We start from the raw sequence: 25,409 nt of genomic DNA on the forward strand, positions 1-25,409 counted from the left end.
AGTTAACTTGCCACAGTTTCATGGGTCAGAGCCAAAAACAGTTTATTGCAGCAACAGGAATAGCTAGAATATTGGCATTTGCATCAGTTCCCGGAACCCAATTCCCCCAGATCTATGTGAAGTGGGTTAGTAATACCTCCACACTCAAAGCTCTGGAGGGAGAAACTATCTCTAGTAACCAAGGTTGAACACCTTAGATGCTAGAGAGAGTTTCTCTAGATAATAGACAAATCCAGCCCTAAAGATAGCTCAGGAATACAATGAGAACTGGACTTCTTTTTGCAACCAGGACTATTCCCTCTTTATATGTTTACTTCCGTGAATTTAAATAATCTCAACTTAAAATGTTCATCCTATCTTGGAAGGAGAGAAGAGGTTGGACATAAGATAGATCTAAGAAAGGTAGTACAATTTCTCAACCAGTTTAATTTTAGAAAATAACCAAGCAGACTCTATTTCTTTATAAAATCTCTTAAAGGCAGGCAGAAATGGAAATAAGTTCACAGAGTTTGCCTTACAACAATCCTCCAAACAAGCCTGAAAAATATTAGTTAAGGACCTTCTTTTCTCTGAACCTTTATCCCTCCCCTAAATTTAGAAGGAATTTTTCCTTTTGTTTACTTCTCCAAAATTCATAGACCGCAAATGTCAAAGGTGCTGATTAGAGTCAGAATTATTCTCAATAGGCTTTTTTTTTCCAAAGCTGAAAATGTTCCTTTATTTTTTAACACTATTTGATAACAAAAAGATAGATTTTGGTAAATTAATGTTTTTTTATTAGAGAAGTTGTAGGTTTACAGAAAAATCATGCAGAAAATACAGAGTTTCCATTTACCATCCACCACTCTCACACACAGTTTTCCTGATTATTAACAATTTATATTAGTGTGGTACCTTTGTTACCACTGATGAAACAATATTATTATACTATTAAAATAGTCCATAGTTTACATGAGGGTTTACTGTTTATGTTGTACAATCCTGTTTTTTTTTTTCAATTTTTTATTCTGGTAACATAAAAACAACCTAAAATTTCCCCTTCTACAGACATATAAATATATAATTCAGTGGTGTTAATTACATTCACAATGTTGTCCTACTGTTGCCACCACCCATTACCAAAACTTTTCTATCACCCCAAACAGAATTCTATACTAATTAAGGATAAACTCCTCATTCCCTACTCCCACCCCAGCACCTAGTAACCTGTATTCTAGTATCTGACTTTATGAATAAGCTTATTCTAATTATTTCTCATCAGTGAGAACATAACAATATTTGTCCTTTTGTGTCTGGATTATGTCACTCAACATGATGTCTTCAAGTTTCATCCATGTGGCCACATATATATCAGAACTTCTTTCCTTTTTACAGATGAATAATATTCTATTGTATGCATATACCACATTTTGTTTATCAGTTCATCAGGTGATGGACACTTGGGTTGCTTCTACATTTTGCCAACTGTGAATAACGTCGCTATGAACATCGTTGTACAAGTGTTTGTTCAAGTAAGTCCCTGTTTTCCGTTCTTTTGGGTATATATCTAGAAGTGGGATTTCCAGGTCATATGGTAATTCTATACATAACTTTCTAAGGAATGACAAACTGTCTTTTACAGAGGCTGCAACATTTTACATTCTCATCAAAATGTTGGAGAGGATGAATGTTCCTATTTCTCCACATCCTCTCCAACATTTTGATTTTGTATTTTTAATAGGAGACATTCTAGTGGGTGTGAAATGGTCTCTCATTGCGGTTTTGATTTGCATTTCCCTAATGGCTAATGATATTGAGCATCCTTTCATGTGCTTTTGGCCATTTCTTCTTTGGGGAAATGTCTACTTAAAAGTCTTATGCCCGTTTCTTATGGGGCTGTTTTATGTTTTTGCTACCAAAAGCATGAGTAACTAAAGAAAACATAGGTAAATGGGACTTCATCAAAATTTTAAACTTTTGTGCATCAAAAGCTTCATAATGAAAATAAAAAGAAAAACCTACTGAATGGGAGAAAATATTTGGAAACCACATACCCAATAAGGGTTTAATATCCAGAATATATAAAGATATTCCAATAGGCTTTTTTTTTTTCACTTTTAAAAAAAATAATTTATTTTTAGTTGTGGTAAAAGATACATAACATAATCATTTTAACCATTTTAAGTGGACAACATTAAGTACATTCACATTAATTACACTGCCTATTTCCAGATTATTTTCATCATCTCAAACCAAAACTCACATTCATTTAGCAGTAACTCCCCATTCCCCCACCTACCACCTGGTGACCACTACTATTCTGCTTTGTCTCTACAAATTTGCTAATGGTGAGTATTTCATACAAGAGAACTCACACAATACTTATCTGTTTGTGTCTGGCTTATTTCACTTGACATGGTGTCTTCAAAGTTTTACCATATTGTAGTATGCAGCAGCATTTCACCTCTTTTTATGGCTGAATAATAATCCAGTGTGTGGATACACCACATTTTGTCTATCCTTTCACCTTTTGATAGATACTTGGGTTGCTTCCACCTTTTGGTTATTGTGAATGATAATCATCATGAACACTGGTGTACAAACATCCATGTCCCTGCTTGTAATTCTTTGTCTATATACCTAGGAGTGGAACTGCCATAATATATGATAATTTTATGTTTAATTTCCTGAGAAAGTGTCCAACAGTTTTCCTCAGTGGCTGCCCATTTTACATTCCCACCAAAATATAAAGGATTCCTATTTCTCTGTATACCCACAAACACTTTTTATTTTCTTTTTTTAAAGTAATGCCTATGCTAGTGGGTATGAATCATATCTCATTGTATTTTTCATTTGCATTTCTCCAATGGCTATTGATGTCAAACATCTTTTCTTATATTTACTGGCCATTTGAACATATTCTTTGTAGAAATGTCTGTTCAATTCCTTGGCCATTAAATTAATTTTAGTATATGTTGAGACATAGGAGTCCATATTTATTCCTTTACACTTTGATTTCCAGTTGTCCCAGCACCCACTGTTAAAGAGACTATTCTTTCCCAATTGAATGGACTTGGTATCCTTGTTGAAAAATAATTACCCATATATTCGGATTCAACTCTGGGATCGCAATCATATTCCATTGATCCATATGTCTGTTATTATGCCAATACCATGGTTTTAATTACTGTACCTTTATCCTGCACTTTTCAAAGATAATTTTACCAGATACAGAATTTTTTTGTTAGCAGTTACTTTCTTTTAGAACTCTAAATATGCCATTCTACTGTCTTCTGGCCTCCATAATTTCTGATGAAAAATCATCTATTAATCATATTGAGGATCCCTTGTAAGTTACAAGTTGTTTCTCTTTTGTTTTCAAAATCTTCTTTTTGTCTTTGAATTTTGACATTTTCACTATAATATGTCTTGCTGTAGATCTCTTGGTGTCTACCCTGCATAGAGATCACTGAGCTCCTGGATGTGTATATTCATGTCTCTCATCAGATTGGGGAAATTTTCACACATTATTTCTTCAAATACTTTTCCAGTCCCTTTCTCTCTCTCTCTCTTGTTCTTCTGGAACTTCAATAATGTGTATTTTGTATGCTGAATGGTGTCCCAAAAGTTCCTCAGATTCTGTTCATTGTACACTTTTTTTTTCCTTCTGCTTCTCACACTGGATAATTTCAATCATCATGTCTTCAAGTTCACTGATCCTTTCTTCTGCCTGTTCAAATCTGCTGATGAATCCATCCAATGAGTTTTTTCATTTTAATTACTGTATTTTGTAGCTCCAAAATTTTGTTTGGTTCTTTTCCATAATTTCTATCCATTTTATTCAGACAATGTTTTCCTAATTTCCTTTAGTTCTTTGTGTATGAATTCATTTAGCTCATAGAACATATTTAAGAGAGTTCACTTAAGACAGCTTTGACTAATAGTTCCAATGTATGAGCTTTTTTAGGGATTTTTTTTGGCAAATTCTTTTCTTCCTGTGAATGGTCCATACTTTTGTTTCTTTGTGTGTTTGTAATTTTTTGTTGAGAACTGGACATTCTGATTATTAGGTAGTCATTACTATGGAAATTTGGTTCTCCAGCTCCTCTAGGATTGATAGTTTGAGGGCTGGAGCTATCCATTGACTTTTCCAATATACTTTTGCTCCTAAATAAGGACAAAATTTATCAGCCTCTTCCTCCAGCTCTTTCCTGGGTGTTGCACAGTGTTCCACTAGACTACAGAGTTCCAAAATAGTTGATTCAGACAGCTCCTACCAGTTCAACAGTTGTTTTGGTGGAGGGACTGATTCCTGGTGTGTCCAACTCTGCCATCTTTCTATAATCCACCAAGAGGGACACAATTTTTTTTTAAAATTCAGTTTTACTGAGATATATTCAAATACACTACAATCACCCACAGTGTACAATCAATTGTTCACAGTACCATCATAGAGTTGTGCATTCAACACCAAAATCAACCTCTGAACATTTTCATTACTCCAAAAATAAACACATAAAGTAAACAACAACAAAAAAAAACAAGAATAAAAATACAAGTAAATAACACCCAAAACATCCCATCCCCCATCCCTCCTATTATTCATTTACTTTTTGTTCCCATTTTTCTACTCATCTGTCCATACACTGGATAAAGAGAGTGTGAGCCACAAGGTTTTCACAATCGCACAGTCACACCATGTAACCTACACAGTTATACAACTGTCTTCAAAAAACCAAGGCTACTAGGTTGCAGTTCAACAGTTTCAGGTATTTCCTTCTAGCTATTCTAATATACTAAAAACTAAAAAGGGATATCTATATAACACATAAGAATAACTTCCAGAATGACCTCTCAACCCTATTTGAAATCTCTCAGCCACTGAAACTTTATTTTGTTATATTTCTCTTCCCCCTTTTGGTCAAGAAGGCTTTCTTAATCCCATGATGCCAGTTCTAGGTTCTTCCCCGGAAGTCATGTCCCATGTTGCCAGGGAGATTTACACCCCTGGGAGTCATGTCCCACAGAGATGGGAGGGCAGTGAGTTTACCTGCCAAGTTGGCTTAAAGAGAGAGGCCACATCTGAGCAACAAAACAGGTTCTCTGGAGGTGACTCTTAGGCACAAGTATAAGTAGGCTTAGCCTCTCCTTTGCAGTAACAAGCTTCATAAAGCAAGCCCTAAGATCGAGGGCTCAGCCTTCTAAATTGGTAGACCTCAATGCTTGTGAGAACATCAGTAATTCCCCAGATGGGGAAGTTTAATATTTCCACATTTTCCACCAGCCTCTCAGAGGAGCTTTGCAAATATATTTTTATTCTCTGCCCAAATTACTTTGGGATGTATGGGGGTTTCACACTAACTTGTACAAACCAACTAGATCTCACTCCTTATTCAAAATTCCATGTATTTATGGTGCTTGAGTAAACCAACCATACAAATTAAATTATCTGGTGTGCTACAGAAAACACAGATTTTGCACCAAATAATCATATCTTCCTTTAGTCTCACACAAAATTTGAAGTTTTAAAATAGTCAACATAGTCCTTTACCCTTTAGTCTGACTTGCCTCAGTCCTAACCAGATCCGTGAATTCTGAACTCTTTTTCAGCTTTTTTTTAACAGTTGCTGTATGGGATAATACTGACATTTATAGCTGCCAAACTCTAGCACTGAGTCTCAGGTGTCACACAGATACTCCAAGTTCTAAGGACAGACCACTTTATACACAAAGAGCTCAGCATCTCTGAATTTAGGGATAACCATTACAACTCAGGAATAGATATGACTGGTGTAAGAGCTTACAATTTAGGGACCTTTACATTAAGCCTTTCCCTGATAACCTGTGTTCTAAGATTCAATTCTCAGGGTTTGCACATTATAGTTAGTCCATGTTAGTGAGGTATTATAATATTTGTTTTTTTGTTTCTGGTGTATTTCAGTCAAAATGTTGTCCTCAAGATCCATTCTCTTAGTTGCATGCCTCACAACTTCATTCCTTCTTGCAGCCACTCAATATTCTATTGTATGAACACACCACAGTTCACCATTCTGTTCATCACTCAGTGTACCCTTAGGCCACCTCCATCTATTGCAAATCATGAATACTGCTGCCATAAACACCAGTGTGCAAATATCCATTCATATCCCTGCTCTCAGTTCTTTCAAGTATATACCCAATAATGAGGTTCCAGAATATTATGGCAACCCCATACTTAGCTTCTTGTGGAACCACCACCCTGCCCTCCAGATGGGTTGTACCATTCTACTTCCCAAGCAACAGTGAATAGGTACCTCCCTCTCTCCACATTTTCTCCAGCACTTGTATCCTCTATTTATTTTTTCCCTTGCAATTTTATAGAGATATATTTACATACCATACAATCATCCAAGGTGTACAATCAATTTTCAGAGTATCATCATATAGTTGTGCATCATCACCACAATCAGCCCTTGAACACATTTATTACTCCAAAAAAATTAAAATAAGAATAATAAAAAAGGATAAAAGAAAAAATAAAAGTAAAATAAAATAAAATACAATCAAAAAGTCATATAACAACACCATCAACAAGAATCCCATACCCCTCCCTTATATCCCCCTCTTACAGACATTTAGCTTTGGTAAATTGTCTTTGTTACAATTAACAGAAGCATATTACAATGATACTGTTAACTATATACTCTAGTTATCCTTGATTACATTTTTCCCCAATACCATCCCATTCTCAACACCTTGCAAAGTTGACATTCATTTATTCTCCCACATGTAAAAAACATTTTTATATTTGTACATTTAATCATCATCATTGACCATTCTAAATTTCACTAAGATACAGTCTGTCCTAGTTTGCTAATGCTGCCAGAATGCAAAACACCAGAAATGGATTGGCTTTTATAAAAGGGGGTTTATTTGGTCACACAGTTTCAGTCTGAAGGCTATAAAGTGTCCAAGGTAACACATCAGCAATTGGGTACCTTCACTGGAGGATGGCCAATGGTGTCTGGAAAACCTCTGTTAGCTGGGAAGGCACATGGCTGTCATCTGCTCCAAAGTTCTGCTTTCAAAATGGCTTCCTCCCAGGATGTTCCTCTCTAGGCTGCAGTTCCGCAAAAATGTCACTCTAAGTTGCACTTGGGGTATCTGTCCTCTCTCAGCTTCTCTGGAGCAAGAGTCTGCTTTCAATGGCCATCTTCAAACTGTCTCTCATCTGCAGCTCCTGTGCTTTCTTCAAAGTGTCCCTCTTGGCTGTAGCTCCTCTTCAAAATATCACTCACAGCTGCACTAAGTTTCCTCTGCCCATCAGCTCATTTATATGGCTCCACTGATAAAGGCCCACTGTGAATGGGTGGGGCCACACCTCCATGGAAATATCTCATCAGAGTTATCACCTACAGTTGGGGTGGGGCACATCTCCATGGAAACACTCAAAGACTTACAATCTAATCAACAATGATAACGTCTGCCCTCACAAGATTACATCAAAGATAGTGGCGTTTGGGGGACACAATATATTCAAACTGGCACACAGTCCCAGTCTTTATATCTTTCCTTCTGGGGACACAAGTTTTGAAAGTAAAACTGCATGAGAAGGAACTATACAAATCTAGCATTCTTCCCTTTTACCTTTGCCCTGGCAGTAGACGCAGTACACTATTCCACAGCTGGTCAGGCTGTAACACTAAGCCCTGCAGGGAAGCTGAAAGCAACCATCACAGAAACCCAGCAGGCCATTCCCACCCCAGCATTTAAGTTTAGAAGGCGAGAAATGGGACAAAAAGGTGGGTACCCAGTGCCTACGCACATGGTGTTAAAAGCACCAGCGCACTGATGCATTCAGTGTTGCAGAAACACCTGCGCCTGCGCACACACCCTCATTGCACTCTGGCTCCAATAGGCTTTTTAAAACAAAGGAACCTTCCAAACAAGAAAGCCCCCAACTTTTTCCACAACCAAGTCTCGACTAGAAAAGGAAATCTACAACACGTGACCATCCAACCTTCTATAATGAAATTTCACACACTCCAGTCTCAGCTGAAAGATAAACAGGCAGGTTTAATAATGATTTTTGATCAACATATAAAGCCTTGATCAACATGTCACGTGTTCTCTGCTGCCTCTCTAAGCTCTTTAGATTGACCTTTATCCTCTCATAAATCTTCCCAGTCCATAATATGTTAGATCCAACCAAACTTGGTGGTCTTTTTTTTTTTCTTTTAGTAATTTGCTAACGTTACCCTCCTTTATGATAGACTAGGATCACTCTATGAACCTGAAAATTTTTCCGATCCTTTTCAGATGGCTCAAACTAGGAACGCTTATATAGTCAGTCACTACAAGTAATAAAGACTGTTAGATAGTTTCTCAGTCAATGTTAGATCCAACCGAACTTGGTAGTAATTTTTTTTTGTTTTGTTTGGTTTTTTTTTAGTAATTTGCTAATTATAGGACTTAAATCCAACCCCAAAAGGCAACTGTATGAACCCAGTCTTTGATGCAGAGGCTCTTTCTTCTCCCCTTCTCTCCTTCCCTCCTATTTTCTTCCTTTTTTATCTCTTTTCAAGTGTTTCCTAACAAATAAAATTCTGAACTCAGAAGAAAACAAATGCAAAGATCCTGATTTATACTTTTCCCTCATGCTTTATTATATTCTAGTTGTACCATGCATGGTTTTTAGAAAGCAAATCTCTCATATGCAAGGTTCTAACTTCCTATGAGTTCTTACCACTTAATTTTTTAGAAACTAATTTTTGCAACTGTCTAAATTTTGCAATGGTAAAATTTTATTAACTTTTTCCTACACCTCTAAATGCTCAGGTATGGCAGATTTGAGCACCTGATTGCCCATTAAGCAGAAATAATATTTATAGGCCAACAGACATAATCCTAGTTTGATCCTTGGTTATTAATAAATTATGCAAAACTTAAATCCTAATAATAATGTCAAGAACAAAAATGGGCAAAAACAGATTGTTGAAACACCAATGCTTATCCTGAATGGTGCAAAACTGGGCTGTGACCAAGGTCCTCCTACAGCTTCTAGATCAATTACATGGGTGAACTTCAGTGACAGAAGGGGATTTAGGGTGAGGGAGTGGGGAATATATATATATATATATATATATATATATATATATTCCTTTATGCTGATAATTTATTTGTGTTTTGTTTTTTAAACACTAACCAAGAGTGAGCTAAGGCTGAGTACTGACTGACTAAGCACTATTAGGAAGAGCAACTTATTAAAACTAAAACACAGTATTGTATGAGGAAGATATATTTCAGTATTTAAATAGATCATGTTATCAATGCCCTAGCAATATTCACAGTATATTTTATAGCTAACTCATCCTAGTAGAGCTGCAGTGCAACTGAAAGCACACATTTAGAACAGCAGTACACTGAGTTTCTTTAGGAAATGTACTGGTAGATTTTCACACCAAATCATTTCATTTGTGTTCTATGTCCGGACTCTCAAATGAGTTCTTAGAATAAAAATTACCTCTTTTTAAAATTACCACCCAGTAATTTTTGTCAGAAACTTATACCATCAATTCAGTCACAGAATGATAGAATCTTAAGACTCTTAAGGCAATTTAAATTTAGTCTGACTTTTTATCCAGTGTAGGATTCATCTCTACAGTATCTGGACAGAGTGTCATCTAGCATCTGCTTAACAGTTCCAGTGTCTAGAAGCTCCCTATTTTTAAAAAGCTTAGTTCAAGTATCAATACCTTTTTACACCTGAAAACTAAAGTTGCCATTTTATACACAAAGAACTCCTTCCATCTTGGCAAAAGCTGCCTATGGTTTTTCAGGTATAATTTTTACATATATTTCTTTGTAAGTTAAACCTCAACTGTTACTGATAAAGATTTGTAGCAACTTACATTAAAACATTTATCTTCAAGTTTGTATAAGGCTATGAAATTTTAAAACAACAACAAAACATGTAAAACAACATCAAAAAATATATATATATACCAGTTGCCTAAATTGGCTAACAGTGTCACTATAATTGAGAATTAAATATAGTTCTGAACTTCCTAGAAGCCAATGCCAAAGAGACACTAGGTAGAGCCATCTCATCTGATTTTTAAAAGTATTAAACACATAGGTACACATATACAAGACTTGTTAGTTCTTTAAAAAGGAGAAACTTTGCCCTGATACGGGGACAAATTATGAATCTTTATATAGGGGTGACTGACCACATAGTAGATGTTACAATTTAACAATATGCAGAATGTTCTTCATATAGCATTTTCCTATTTTCCCCACATCACAAATGCCACAATTCAGTGAAGCCCTTACTGTTGACAAAGCTAACAAGGGCCATGTATGTGGTTTTCTGATACTCAAACTTACATAAAGATGGACTCAAACTAACAAAATGCAGATTCAGTAGGTCTGGAGTGAGTCCCAAGATTCTGCATTTCTCACAGGGTCCCACTTGATGCCAGTGCTGTGGATCCTGGATCACACTCTTTGAGTAGCAAAGCATGAAATGAGGCTACAGTCATTGAATATTAGTTACCTCTACTAGGCTCTGAAGATATCTAATTACAAGCTTAAATCCTGTATTTGAGGTTTTTCTCATTTCTATAAAGTGAGGGTGCAACTTCCAAGACAATTGCTAGGCTTTCAATAGTAGCAGTGGATTTGAAGTTATTGTCTATGATTGAAGACCTCGAATTTTATATCTATAATAATAACGTACATGTCATATCAAATATAATCTCATGATCCAGATATGTCAAATTTTCAGGTATATTTTGTTTTTACTTAGGCATCTAAAATGTTAATTTCTGATTTTGCTGACTAATGTAAAATGAAGAAAATGAAAACTAATATTTATTGAAGACCTATTATGCTACGTAATTTTTTTTTTTTAAATGTGTGATATCATTAAATCTTAACCCTTGGATATAGGTATTATCAACCCCAATTTTATATGGGGGGAATGGAGACTCAGAAGTAAGCATCTATTAAAAGGGCACATAGATTATAGATGGTAAAAATGAAATTCACCCTCATCTATGTGAATGCATATTGCTCCATCATAAAATTTAGAACACTATTATCAAAGGAAAATGTTCATGGTCAGTTTTTTTTTTTTTAAATAGCTTTATTGAGGGTAGTTGATAGACAATAAATTTTAGATATTTAAAGTGTACAATTTGAAAATTTTGACGTATGTATATACCTAGGAAACAATCACCACACACAAGATAATGAACATTTATATGTCACCCCAAAAGCTGCCTGTTGCTCCTTTGGAATGTCCCCATCCTGCCCCTCCCAGGTCCATCCTCGGGCAACTGTTGATCTGCTTTCTGTCAATGTACATGAATTTGCATTTTCTAGAATCTTATATAAATGACATCCTACAGCACAAACTCTTATGCCTTGGTGTCTTTCAACCAGCACAATCATTTTGAGACTCATTGCTGTTTTTGTTTGCATCAATAGTTGATTCCTTTTAATAAAAAGACAGGATTCCATTGTATGCATCTACCACAGTTTGTTTATCCATTCACTTGTTGATGGACATTTGAGTTTTTCCAGTTTTGGGCTATTACAAATAAAGCTGCTATAATAATTTGTGTATAAAGTCTTTGTGGAGACATACGCTTTCATTTCTTTTGTTTAAATATCTTAGGGAGGAATAGCTGGGTGGTTCATACAGGAAGTGTATGTTTAACTTTTTTTGTTGTTGTTGTTGTCTCAGCCATTATTTTTTTAATATTCATTTTATTGAGATATATTCGCATAGCACGCAGTCATACAAAACAAATCGTACATTCAGTTGTTCACAGTACCATTACATAGTTGTACATTCATCACCAAAATCAATCCCTGACATCTTCATTACCACACACACAAGAATAACAAGAATAATAATTACAGTGATAAAGAGCAATTAAAGTAAAAAAGAACACTGGGTGCCTTTGTCTGTTTGTTTGTTTCCTTCCCCCATTTTTCTACTCATCCATCCATAAACTAGACAAAGGGGAGTGTGGTCCTTATGGCTTTCCCAATCCCATTGTCACCCCTGATAAGCTACATTTTTTATACAAACGTCTTCAAGATTCATGGGTTCTGGGTTATAGTTTGATAGTTTCAGGTATCTACCGCCAGCTACCCCAATTTATTAGAAACTAAAAAGGGTTGTCTAAATTGTGCGTAAGAGTGCCCACCAGAGTGACCTCTTGGCTCCTTTTGGAATCTCTCTGCCACTGAAGCTTATTTCATTTCCTTTCATTTCCCCCTTTTGGTCAAGAAGATGTTCTCCCCAGGTCTACATTCCTCCCCAGGAGTCATATTCCACGTTGCCAGGGAGATTCACTCCCCTGGGTGTCTGATCCCACGTAGTGGGGAGGGCAGTGATTTCACCTTTCAAGTTGGCTTAGCTAGAGAGAGAGGGCCACATCTGAGCAACAAAGAGACATTCGGGAGGAGGATCTTAAGCACAATTATAGGGAAGCCTAGCCTCTCCTTTGCAGCAACAGTCTTCCCAAGGGCACGTCCTGTGGTAGAGGGCTCAGCCCATCAAACCACCAGTCCCCTATGTCTGTGAGCACACTGGCAACCATCCAGGTGGAGCAGGCCAATACCCCTGCATTCTCCACCGGCTCCTCAAGGGGGCTCTGCATACTTTTTCCTTGTTTTTCTTTTTTTTTTAATCAACTGTATAAAGTAAAAATAATTTAAAAAAAACATACAATAAAAGAACATTTCAAACAGATCATGGTCAGTTTTTAAAGGAAAATATAGAAAAGACAACAAGTTTTTTCATATTACACATATCTCCAGTGGGTAGAAATGAATGGGAAATGCCCTAATTTACCCCTACCTCCCACCCTCAACCCCTGGGGCTGATAGCCAGGACATGGAGAGAAACCAGGAGTGGAACAACTACCAAGATTCCTCTGAATCCTTTAAAGAGCACCAGGGAAAGGGGTGTCCACATTTTCCCAGACTACAATTTCTGTGTCTAGGATTTCCTTCCATATAGGAATGTCAATGCTAGTGTAAACCAGACAAAACAGTGAAATTACCTTAAATTGATTTTGACCAAAGTAACCAGGAGAAGCAACAGGTAAGCATAACATGGGCGTACTCTCAAGCATGCACACTCAAGTTGACCATTTTATATCTAAGTTATTCATATTCATCCCTTCAGTTATTGCCAACGTTTCCCCAGACTTTGCCCTAAAGGTGACCTAACTAAAGTTTACATCATTTAAATGTGGATTTTCTCAAAGTAATGTTATGATAGAGTCCAACTACCAGCACAATCACAAGGAATTGTAATCAGCTCTGATCTAGATTTTAACTCTTCTCAATCAAATTCTTTGTGTTTTGGGCTTACATCACTAATGACACTGAAAGACAATAAACCATTTCATAGTTCTGCTTGTTTATCTCCTAGTTTTACATGCGGTTTCCACAAATCTGCTCTCTTGACTCCATCAGGGACAACCTGGTTGCAATTCCTCTCTTCCCACATACCATCCCATCAATATTTCTTCACAACTTTCTAATGTTATTTTTCTACAAAAAGATATTATAATTGTAGTTTGTTAAGTCATCCTGCTTTGGTACTATAATGCAATACGAACATTAGAAAAATAATCCTCCAATTATTTTATATAATCCCCAATCCAGTCAACATAAAATACCAATCTCCCCACTCTCTGTACCCAGGAGCTTCGCATGATCAGGCATGCATGCCCATTGGGCCCTTCCTGAAATGACCAGAGAACTCTTTTTTATAAACTGCTTTATTAAGACGTAATTCACATTCCATACAGTTTACACATTTATAAACTGCTTTAAGACATAATTCACATTCCATACAATTTACCCATTTAAAGTGTACAATTCATTGTTTTTTTTAGTATACTTGAGTTGTGCAATCATCACCACTATCAATTTTAGCCCATTTTCATCACTCCAAAAAGACAACCAGTAGCCATTAGTTGTCACTCCTCATTCCTCCCATTCCCCCTACCCTCTTTAAGCAACCACTCATCTACTTTCTGTCTCTATAGATTTTCCTATTCTGGACATGACATTTCATACAAATGGAATCATATAATATGTGACATTTTGTGTCTGGCTAATTTACTTCATTTGTTTTCAAGGTTCATCCATTTGTACCATGTATCAGTACTGCATTCCTTTTTGTGGCCTTACTATATGGATATACCATATTTTGTTTATCCATTCATCAGTGGATGGACATTTGGGTTGTTTCTATTTTTTGGCTATTCTGAATAATGCTATGTATATTCATGTACAAGTTTTTATGGGGACAAATTTTTTTTCTTGGGTATATATACCTAAGAGTGGAATTGCTGGGTCAAATGATAATTTATGTATAACCTTTCGGCGAACTGCCATACTGCTTTCCATTTCTACCAGCAATATATGAAGGCTCCAATTTCAGAGAGCTCTTCTTTATCAGTTCTTCAAATCCCCATTGGAAGGAAAAGTCCCCACCCATCTTTGGAACCTGAATCATATCACATGCCTTAGATAACTGAACTCAGAACAGAAGTGCAGCTTGCTCCAACTTAATCTCACACCCAGCTCTACATGACAGGATAATGTAAGACTCAAGTAACATTTCATAGGCCTATTAATCTATATCTCACACGAGGCTTCCTCAATTTTTCAGTGACCACAGAGGTGAACCATAAGAGCCCACCAAGAAGAAGTGAAATTAATCATCAAGGTTCAGTAACAGAAAATACACTAACAGCTCACTAATAATTTTCCATTCTTCTTTGTTCCATTTTGTAAGTCTGAGGGTCTCAAAGCCCTGAGGGAACCCAAGGCTTTCTTACACAAGGTCAAACCTTTTTTACAGTAATACTAGGTGGCTATTTGCCTTTTTTACTCTCATTCTTTCACAAATGTACAGTAGCATTCCCTAGAGCCTACCTGAAACATGATATACAGGAATAAGTGCAGAAACTGACATGAATATCCAGCTGTCATCTATGAGGCTACACATTAAAGATATTTGCAAAGCAAAACAGCATCAATTTTCTTACTGTTGTTTTGTTTTGGAAAATATGGTTATTTTTCATAAAAATATGTATTGTTTATAACAGTGTGTTTCTCTAATTTTATTTTCAAATTAATTTTAAAATATTTTTATTTTCAAATTAATTTTAAAATATTTTTAATTTCTTAATTTTAATTTCAAAAGGGCAAACATCAATAGATATAACCATCATAAACAAAAGATCTTTGGGGCCCTCAATAATTTTTAAGAGAGTAAAGGGGCCCTGAGACCAAAGAGTTTGAGAACCACCGCTGTAAGTAAAAATGGTATTTTTGTAATCAGATTAAAAAATAATGTTTGTTTTAAAATTTAAACACAGATTTAACTCCAAAATCCCAAGCTATATTCATTTGACAAAAATTTATGTAACGCCTATTACATATGTACCACTATGAGGCACTATACCACAATATTCCTACTTACTACAACTATTCACCAATATTTATTTTGTGGGCTCTAAAATAGATGGAGGAAAAAGATATGTTCACACAGAAAAATCATGGCATTTTTCACTTCACTAGAAAGATCCATTTTCGCAAGTTCTGTGACTACTTTGCCATCTTGTGTTCAGGAAAGAAATTACACATTATTTCCATCGAGTCTTCACTGATTTTTATCTAGTTCCCTATAAACTGCTGAGAAAGGGTGTTAAAATACCCAACTATGATTGTGGATTTTAATTCTATCCTTCAAGTTATTAATTTTTTTAATTCAATTTTATTGAAATATAGTCACATACCATACAATCATCCAAAGTGTACATTCAATTGTTCATAACACCAAGAACTATTAATTTTTGTGTCATATATTTTGAAGCTTTATCAGGCATACAGACAATCTTCCTAATGAATTGACCCTTTTATCATTATGAATTGTCCTTCTTTATCTCTAGTGGTATTCTTTGTCTTTATCTGGAAATACACTTTATCTGATATTAATATAGTCCAGGCTTATTATGCTTACTGTCTGCATAGTACACCTTTCCACAGTTATTTTTTTATTCAATTTTATTAAGATATATTCACATACCATACAGTTCATCCAAAGTATACAATCAATTGTTCACAGTACCATTATATAGTTGTGCATTCATCACCAAAATCAATTTTTGAACATTTCCATTACCCTGCCCAAATAAAAATAGGAATAAAAATTAAAGTAAAAAAGAACACCCAAAACAACCCATACCCGCATACCCCCCTGTTAGACATTTACTTTTTGTCCCCTTTTTCTGCTCATCTGTCTATACACTGGAGAAAGGGAGTGGGAGCCACAAGGTTTTCACAATCACATGGTCATACCATCATACCATATAAGCTATATAGTTATACACTTGTCTTCAAGAATCAAGGATACCAAATTGCAGTTCAATAGTCTCAGGTATTTCCTTCCAGCTATTCCAATATACTAAAAACTAAAGAGGGATAGCTATGTAATACATAAGAATAACCTGTAGAATATCCTCTCAATTCCATTTGAAATCTCTCAGCCACTGAAACTTTATTTTGTTTCATTTCTCTTCCTCCTTTTGGTCTAGAAAGCTTTCTGAATCCCATGACGTCAGGTCCAGGCTCATCCCCAGGAGTCATGTCCCACGTTCCAGGGAGATTTATAACCCTGGGAATCATGTCCACACATTTACTTTTAACTAATCTGTGCTCTATAGTCAAAGCACCTCTCTTTTAGACTTCATGTAGCTAGTGTGATACATGTATATTTGCATTATGGGTGTAAAAGTCCAGGTCTTCATTCAGAGACAATAACTTTAAACTTACTGCCATCTAGCTACTATTAAAAGCCTAACAATTAAAATTAAATAAGTAAATACATAAGCAAAAAGTCTTAAAATAAAACTTTTTTAAAACCTAGCAATTGTCTTGGAAGTCGGACCCTCTCTTTATGGAAGTGGGACATAGCCACACGGGATCTGCCTAAACTAAGACTTAGGAGGAAAACTACAAAACTCCCCCTGCTCTCATCAAAAACCTTGCACGGAGTACCAACTAATAGCAGCCTGCCCCTGGGAAAGAAACAAGAGAACAGAGAGAGACCCTATACAAGTATGTACAGCAAGCTGTCAGCTAAGAGTGGAACAGAAACAATGCAAACAAATCCTCCAGCACTGTGCACCAAGCACAAGGTAGCGGTAGCCTACCACTGGAGCAACTTGAAGCATATCAAAGATGAAGTATTCCTTTGATAAGTTTCTCAATAGACTGGGAACAGTAGAGAACAGGAAAGGGAAATGGAAGCATGTAAGGTTCTTACCTACATGTGAAATGGTATATTATTTGAAGGAAGACTGTTACAAGTTAAAAATGTATATCATGAACACTATAACAACTACTAAAAAATGAAAACAAAGTTATAAAGAATAAAAAAATAGTGAAGAAAAAATGGAATCATTAAAATACAATGACGACTATGGCTACAATGGGTAAATCCAGGCTAAGATACATGAAGTTCACTGCATCATTTTTGCAACTTTTTTGTAAGTCTAAAACTTTGCAAAACAAAAAAACATTTGACAAAAACGGCCCTTAAAAACCATCAACATTTATCTTCCCTAAAGTGCACAAAGCCTGAAATGGGAAATATGGAGCTCTACAAAGGAAAGAGAGCACCTGATCTCTATTAGGGAATGGCTCACATTCTGAAGGGGCACTCAAAAACGAAATTATGGACCATGAATCTATATTAGAGAACTGACCAGAAATATCAAGCTTCTTGATCCAGGGACCAATAATTTGGAAACATAAAAAATGAAAGCTCCTCATCTGGTACTATTTTGTGAAATCATTAAAATATCTACGATAGTGTGTTTTTCTTTTAATTAAATGTCCTGCACATATAAAAATCTATACATGATTCAAAGAACATTTACTGAGCACTAACCATAAGTCATGTCCTCTCATAGATGCTGGAAGCAAGGGGAGAGATCATTTATTACCACCTTGAAACTAAGTTTAAGAAAAAAGACTGAAATATAAAAAGTGGTCAACAATGTGATACATGTTCTAACAGAAGTCATATACCAAATGCTAAGGAAGAAAGTCCAGAGGAGGAAGCAAAGTCAAGGAATGCCAAAGTCAGGTCTTCAAAGATGAGGAGACTGACAGGAAGAAGCTGTTGAAGAAAGATAGGAAACAGCTAGGGATGTAAAATAATGTAGAATAATCAATGGCCCAAATCATGGAGGAGGCTAGAGAGGACTGACAGGAGTACATGAAGGGATTAGCCTGAGAAAAGAGAATGTCTTATAAAGGATTTATCTTTGAGCAGAGTATGTCTTCCTGATACAAGAAAAGAGAAGAAAGAGTACAGATATCACCAACCTTAAGTTCTTATACTCACTATGTACACCTGTGGGTGTGCAAGTTCTCTCTCTCCCTCTCTCCACCCCCATCCCTCCACCAGTCCCCCCACCCCCTGACACACATACCACCCAGCCTTTAAACAGGCTTTTTCCTGGAGCCTGGAATGTTGTACCCATTCCTCTTTGCCTAAACTCCAATTTATCTTTCAGATTTCAGCTCAATTTTCTGCAATCTTCACTCTTGGCACAGCATACTTCTCCTTCATAGCACTTCTCACGCTTGAAATTTGTTAGATGAATTGTGTTCCCTATCAGATTATAAATTCCATCAGGGAAAGGACCATCTCTGTTTTGAATTTCCATGTTACCCTCTAGAACCTGATACAATGCATGACACAGTAGACCCTCAGGAAATACTGATGAAATGAATGAACCAAGATGGAGATATGATAGAAAGACACCAATAGACACAACTAGAGTGTGAAATTCTAGCATAGAATCAGGCTGCCTACATTAAAATAGTGGTTCTGTTCTCATCAGCTGTGTCTTTGGCAAGTTACTCTACTCTCTATAGTAGGCATTAACGTTTTTCCTACCCAGCATCCCCTCCCCTTCCAGAAACAGCCTCAGTTTTTCTCTGACTCGCAGCCATGTGTGCTTCAGTCAGACTCCACTCTAAGACACAGAATAAAAGTCAGGTTTAAGCCAATTATTGTTCCAGCAAAGGAAACATGACCAAAACTGCACCAATCAGAACCAATTCCAAGACTTTCATTTCATCTATTAGATAAAGGGAACTAGAACTTGAAAATAACTACAGTTGGAACTGCTGTGTCATCTTGCTTCTTCTGAATAAAGAGCTAGTTCTAAAATGGAGAAATCCCAGAAGGAAATCAAATATGGAGTGTGTGAAGGTAGTCCAGGTGACATTATCTGAGCCTCTACATCAATCCTTAGCTCAAGCCAATTCTACCTGCAACCTTTTAGTCAATTTTTGCTTTTAGGCCAGTTTAGGTTGATGCTTCTGTCACTTAGATTCATGAGTCCCAACTAATATACCTTCTCAACTTCCACTTCCTCATTTGTAAAATGGTGAATCTCTAAGTTTCTGTTCCCTCATCTGTGAAACAGAATATTTACCTCACAGGTTTGTTATGAAAATTAAGCACATAGTACAGACCTGACACACAATCAACCTACTATTTAAAAGCAGAAAACATAAACATTTTTTTTTTATGTTTTATAAAGAATTTTGAGCTATATATGTGATTTCAATAAAAAAAAAATGAAAATCATATGACTGGGTAATAAGTTCAGGTTCTCTGGCGAAAAAACAATGCAATAGTCAAAACACAAATGGGGGTAAAAATCATGACATTCCTAAACCACGTATCTCCCTCCCTTCAATCCAATAGCACTCTTTAACCCTCCTACGGCACTTCGTTCAGCCTTGTTTACCAGATATTTATTCTCTCCTACTTGAGTAGAAGCTCCAAGAGCGGAGTCTAAATTGAAATAGTGCAGTAAATTATTCAGATAATGTACTACTTTGGCATTAAATTGCTTAGCAAAGACTTGTTTCCTTTCAAAGGAAACAGTACAAAGATGTTAGAAAAACATTTTCATTTCAGAAATCCACTGTTTTCTGAATCAGAATGTAAACAATTAATTAAGATAGAAATACTATCCAAAGTCAGAATTACATAATTTATTGCCCAGTACAAGGCACATGTTTGTTATCAAATGTGAACCATATCGCCAAATAACTTGCCCAAGGGATTGTATAGCATTACAACCAGAATTGCTCTGGCAATTTTTTTTTTTGAAGTACACAATAAATACCACCTACCTCTTATGCCTATCCAACAATCATCTTTTTTATTGTGTTTTTTAAGTTCTTCTTTAGTTACTTCAATTAACCTTCCTTTCAATCCTGTAAGGTCCTTTCCACTTTTGGTCAGCCGAATCCAATCCATAAGACTTCTGCCCTGTTTTAAAGGTACCTAAAAAAGGAAAAGAGAAAAATTAAAAATTAAGTTCCTTGCTTTCCCTCCTCCTTCCTGCTGCTTCTCTTCAGGCTACTTCATTACTCTCATTCCCATTTAAAAAGACAATAGAATTCAAATCTAACAATTTTACAAACCTTCTTGCAACTTTAGGAGGCTGTCAAAATAATTCCTGCAATATTAGAATTTTATCTGGGCTATCAGCTGGGGCTTAGATATCTGTCAAGCAAATTTTCATCATCATAGTATCATAATATAATAGGAATAGTATTGAACCTGCAGTCAGAAAACAAGCTCTGGTCCTGGCTTTGCCACTTATATACTAAAGAATTGGAAAAGTCACTTATCTCTTTGGACCAAAATTTCCTCACCTTAAAAATCAAAACAGATTTGACAGAAGAAAAGATAAGCAATTGGCTAAGACTGATTTTCAGAATTGTCAAAATAAAAAGAACATTAGAAATCACTAGGTTCCAATGTGTTTTCTAAGAATCCACTAAGAAACAAAGGCTATCAAATAATGGAAAACATAATAAAACTGTAACATTCTAGGGCAGGGATTGGCGAAGGTAGACCTGTGCCTTTTCTTATATAGCCCTTTGAGCTAAGAATAGTTTTCACATATGGAGATGGTAATGGTGCTAAAGAGAATGAAACTTTATGTGGCCCTCAAACCCTCAAAGCTTAAAATATTTACTATCTGGCCCTTTGCAGAAAAAGTTTGCCAACCTCTGCCTAGAAGATTTGATAACAGAATTTTTGTTTTTACAAAATGCCTTTTCAAGGCTTTTAGATGAAAGTTATTATTAATATTTCAACCAGTTAAGATAAACAAGAGGAAAATTTAAGATGTCTCTTTGGAACAGAGCTACTATCTAAACTTGTACAACTTGGTTGTTGCATAGTTCCAGAAAAACATTTCATGTTCAGGCAGACATACTCAAGGAAGTATATATACCTCACTTTCCTGACTCATACCTATTCTAGGTATTCATTTACCCCGAAAACCACCAAGTTAATAGATCTGAGGGCCATTCCAATTTCATATTCCTTCCTACCAATCTACATTGTCACATTCTTAACATCACTGAAACTCTCTAGGTCTCTCGGTCCCAATAAATGAAGTAGCATGTGAGACAATGATCTTCCCCATATCAAACCAAAATCATCAGTCTTCCTCCATTCCATAATTTAGAGGGTGGCTAAAGTGATTTTTGGAAATGTAAAGCTAGTTTGAAGCTCCCCACTTAACTTAAGAGTAATTCTAAATTCCCGGGAGTGGTTTAGCAGGCCCCTCATAATGTGGTCACAATTTATCTCATTTGCTCCATGTTTTAACTTGTGCTCCTTCCCATTATATGATTTAGCCAATGGGAACTGACTTCTTGATTGCTATCAAGGAGTCGTTCACACATCTTTTTTCTTTGCCTCTGAGTTCTAGCTTTTAAATGAATGCTGAGAACATAGTTAGTAGTTTAATGGAGAAGGGCAACAACCCTCATATTCTAATTCAGAGATTCTCTCTCTGGAAAGGTTATATAATTCAGTCAAGCATTTAGGCTAAGAGGAACAGGTAAGAACATCAAGGAGGAAGGGGACACAAGATTGGATGGTTGCATAACTAATGGAGATGTCACAGCCAGAGTCACATCACAACAAGCCTATAGGGTCTAAGGTAACATTTCTTAACCTATTTCTTTTTCTGGGAAATGGAGATAATAAAAAGCACCCACTCCATAGGAAATTGTTGTGAAGATTAAACAAGTTAATGCATGTAAAGCAGCTGGAACATTTAGCACATATATGGCCATCGGCAAGAACTGAATAAATCTCAACTGTTATTATTATATTTGGGGCTAAAGACCTCTGAAAAGCTAGTGAAAGCTACAGATCCCCAAATCCCATATTCTAATCCAGGGTCAGAACTCCAGGTCTAAGTGAAGAAAAAATAGAAAGTCAGTGAAGATCGCAAATGATGCTAAGATCATAAAGTCCAGAAACGAAAGGAAAAAGGTGTGGCCATGTAGGTAGAAACCTCAAAACAAAAAACGAAGATGTGGTTACAGAATGAGGAACACATAACAGGAACAGGCAAAATTCAAGTTGTAATGAACACAGGAGACAATTTTATTAAATTTTGCAGATATAAAATGCATTTGTATTCCACCTGTTGCTAACGGTAACTATGCTTTAACAAAACCTCAAGAACATTAAATTAGTTTCAAAGCCAACAAGTGATGTAAGTAGAAACGGCAGTGATGAAACAATCAGGTATCAGAGGAAGAAAACAAGACAGCATGTCTCGGAGACGTGTCTGTAAACTTGACCAGAGGTTTGCAGACTTGTGAGCTCGCGTCTCCAACCCCTCCACCCCTACCCCTAGCTCCAGGAGACCTCAACCTTGGAGTGATGGTCACTGACCAGCAGTTCCCTTCTGCTACGGGACCCACACCACTCACAATTCCTTTGGAAAATGAAGAACAGAGAACAGAGAGGCAGAGTATAGGTTTAGAGAAGAAGACTAATACTAAGTACCTACAATACAAGCACAGTGCCTGGCTGTGTCATATATGTCTGAATTTAATCAGCGGGAAAAGACTTTGAAAAAGGGAAATGACAGAGCGGGATAAAGAGATGGAAAAGAAGAGAGGCTAATAGGTAACAGGGAGGGAGGTTAGGAGAGTTCGAGGACTGGAGACAGCTTGGGATCAGAAATAGGTTGCCAGCAAGGGCAGGAGGAAGCGAAGGCGTCCGAGAGGAACTGAAAGGAGAGGGAAAGGAGTGAATGGGCTGAGCCGGAGAGCGAAATACCGGCAAGGCGGCGACGGCAGGGAGACCTGCGGTGTGTTACCCCCTTACCTTGCTACGCCCCCCGGAGGCGACCCGCTGCTGAGAGCTGGGGGCCGGGAAAGACTGGGAAGGGACGTTCAGCATTCTGGACCCCCTAGCCCAGGTCCAGCCCAGGGTCCACCGCCGTACGGGATCACTCGGCTAAACCAGTCTTTCGGCAGCGCCTCTGTCCCGGCTCTGTAGCCCGGCAGAGGCCAAGCCCCCGACCCACTTCCGGGGTCGCCCGGGGCAAGGCGCGCCATGACGCAACACGTAGAGGCAGCGAGGGGCGGGACAACGAGAGCAGAAGGAGCGCCGGCTTGGGAGGAACCAGGCAGAAGTACGCATGCTCAGTTGGTCCTGCATCCTGAACTTCAGCACTGGACGGAGACAGCTATTTCGTAAAAAGATTAAAGGAAGAGTTAAGAGAAGCTGTTCCCTGGCCCTGGTGCTGACTGATTCCAAAGATAAATTCAAGTCCTGTTAACTGGGAACACCAGTGTCTGTCCATTAAGCCGTACTAGCACATTAACTGAAACATGGAATAAAATAACACTATTAAAGCATTTCGATTTCTTTCAAGCTCTCTCCTCTAAGGCACCAGGCTGCACAGGAAACAGAACCTCACACCTTTAAGAGCTAAGCTGCCAAATGCAGCCGCTCCTGTGGGGTAAGGAGAAAAATCTCAATTCTGAAAACCCTCGTTAATGACTGAAGAACGAACAATAGGCAAGTTACTTTAGTATCTCAAAGCCTCATTTTCCCCATCTGCCTAATGGAGTAAGGAGTAAATGAGTTGTCATATGTACACAGTATAGTGCCTGATGAATAGTAGGAACTCAACTTATACTATTTGCAACATATTAATGAGAGAGGCACAAATACTGTGCAAGTAAACATTAGTTAGTCCCTAATGCTCAAGATGTGGTGGAATTTTTTTTACTAAGTACATTATATTTCCTTCTTTATATAAGTATATACAGTTTTTCAAAAACTATTTTTGCCATATTCAGAAAATGAAATTTAACTCCTATGACACTGGTGTGTCAACACCTTGACCATTTGTATTAATAATAACAGTAGCTTGCAATTATTATATTCTAGCACTCTGTTAAATATTCTCATACATTATTTTATTTAATTCATATAGCTATCCCATGAGGAGGGTTATTAGTATCATCTTCATTTTCTTACTCAGGGAAGCTACTTGGCTAGTAATTAGTAGAACTGGAATTTGAACTCAGATCTTTCAGATTCTAAACAGTCAACCTTTTTTCAGTTTTTTTTATTCTTTTATTTTATTTTTTCCCTGAAATTTTATTGAATATATAGTCACATACCATACAATCATCCACAGTGTACAGTCAATTGTTCACAGTGTCATCATATAGTTTTGCATTCTTAACATAGTGGGTTTTTTGCATAGCTCTTGAGGAACACACAGATACTGAGAGTAGAATTCGGTGAATTGAGAAAGTTTCCAGAAGAACACATTTCTAAATACCCTCCCCACTCTCTTTTCATTACTAACTTTTCCTAATACTGGACACATTTCCATAGTTTGAACTTACTATCTTTATGTTCTTAAAGTGCCTGTAAATCAAAGTTATGTTTGTAGTATCTTTTTAAATAGAAGAAAAAGTGTGTGAATATATATAGCCATGCATGTAATAGGCATTTCTTAGCTAGGTAACCATCTCTGACCTTCACCTCTATTTATTACCATTTTGGGATATCATAGGAACTTTTTAATTTGCAACTGAAATACATATTGTGAAAAGATTTTATTGCAGCTTAAACAATTTCAAGGCCATAATTTACTATGTCACCTTTACTTTGCAAATTACTCCTGTTTTCTTACTCCTTAAATAATGATATACTCTTATACAAGTCTATGTAAGAAAAGCTAATCATAACTAATTTCTTATTTTACTTCCCATGAGAAAATTTTCACATGAGAATAACAGGAGCAGGGAACCAGAGCAAAGGAAGGTGGGTGATGGTGGGAAATTCCTCAGCCACCCAAGGGAACTCCCTGAAAAACTCTCTCTCACAGTGGCACACTCCTCTTTACCAACCGTTTTTTAGCTTTATAGCTGCCAAATTATTAGCTCCTTCCTCGACAGAAATAGAAAAATACTATCAAATTCTTGCCTTTCAGCTGTTTTTTAAAATCCATGGAAATCACTCCCAACTAAAT

The 25,409-nt window shown here is 36.7% G+C and overlaps 1 protein-coding gene across 1 annotated transcript in view; it reads right to left on the bottom strand.

Annotated features, from left to right (window-relative positions):
• Window positions 1-23,565, bottom strand: part of LOC119539371 (cytochrome b5 reductase 4) — a 96,617-nt gene extending 73,052 nt beyond the window's left edge. The window contains exons 1-2 of the mRNA XM_037842887.1: window positions 23,240-23,565; window positions 20,224-20,377 (exon numbers count right to left, since the gene is read on the bottom strand). Of these exons, the coding sequence (XP_037698815.1) occupies window positions 20,224-20,377; window positions 23,240-23,314 (229 nt within the window). The 5' untranslated portion in view covers window positions 23,315-23,565. The remainder of the gene's footprint in view (window positions 1-20,223; window positions 20,378-23,239) is intronic.
• Window positions 23,566-25,409: the final 1,844 nt, after the last annotated feature.

Source organism: Choloepus didactylus, chromosome 7, assembly GCF_015220235.1.
Source record: "Choloepus didactylus isolate mChoDid1 chromosome 7, mChoDid1.pri, whole genome shotgun sequence".
In the NCBI taxonomy this organism is placed as follows: domain Eukaryota; kingdom Metazoa; phylum Chordata; class Mammalia; order Pilosa; family Megalonychidae; genus Choloepus; species Choloepus didactylus.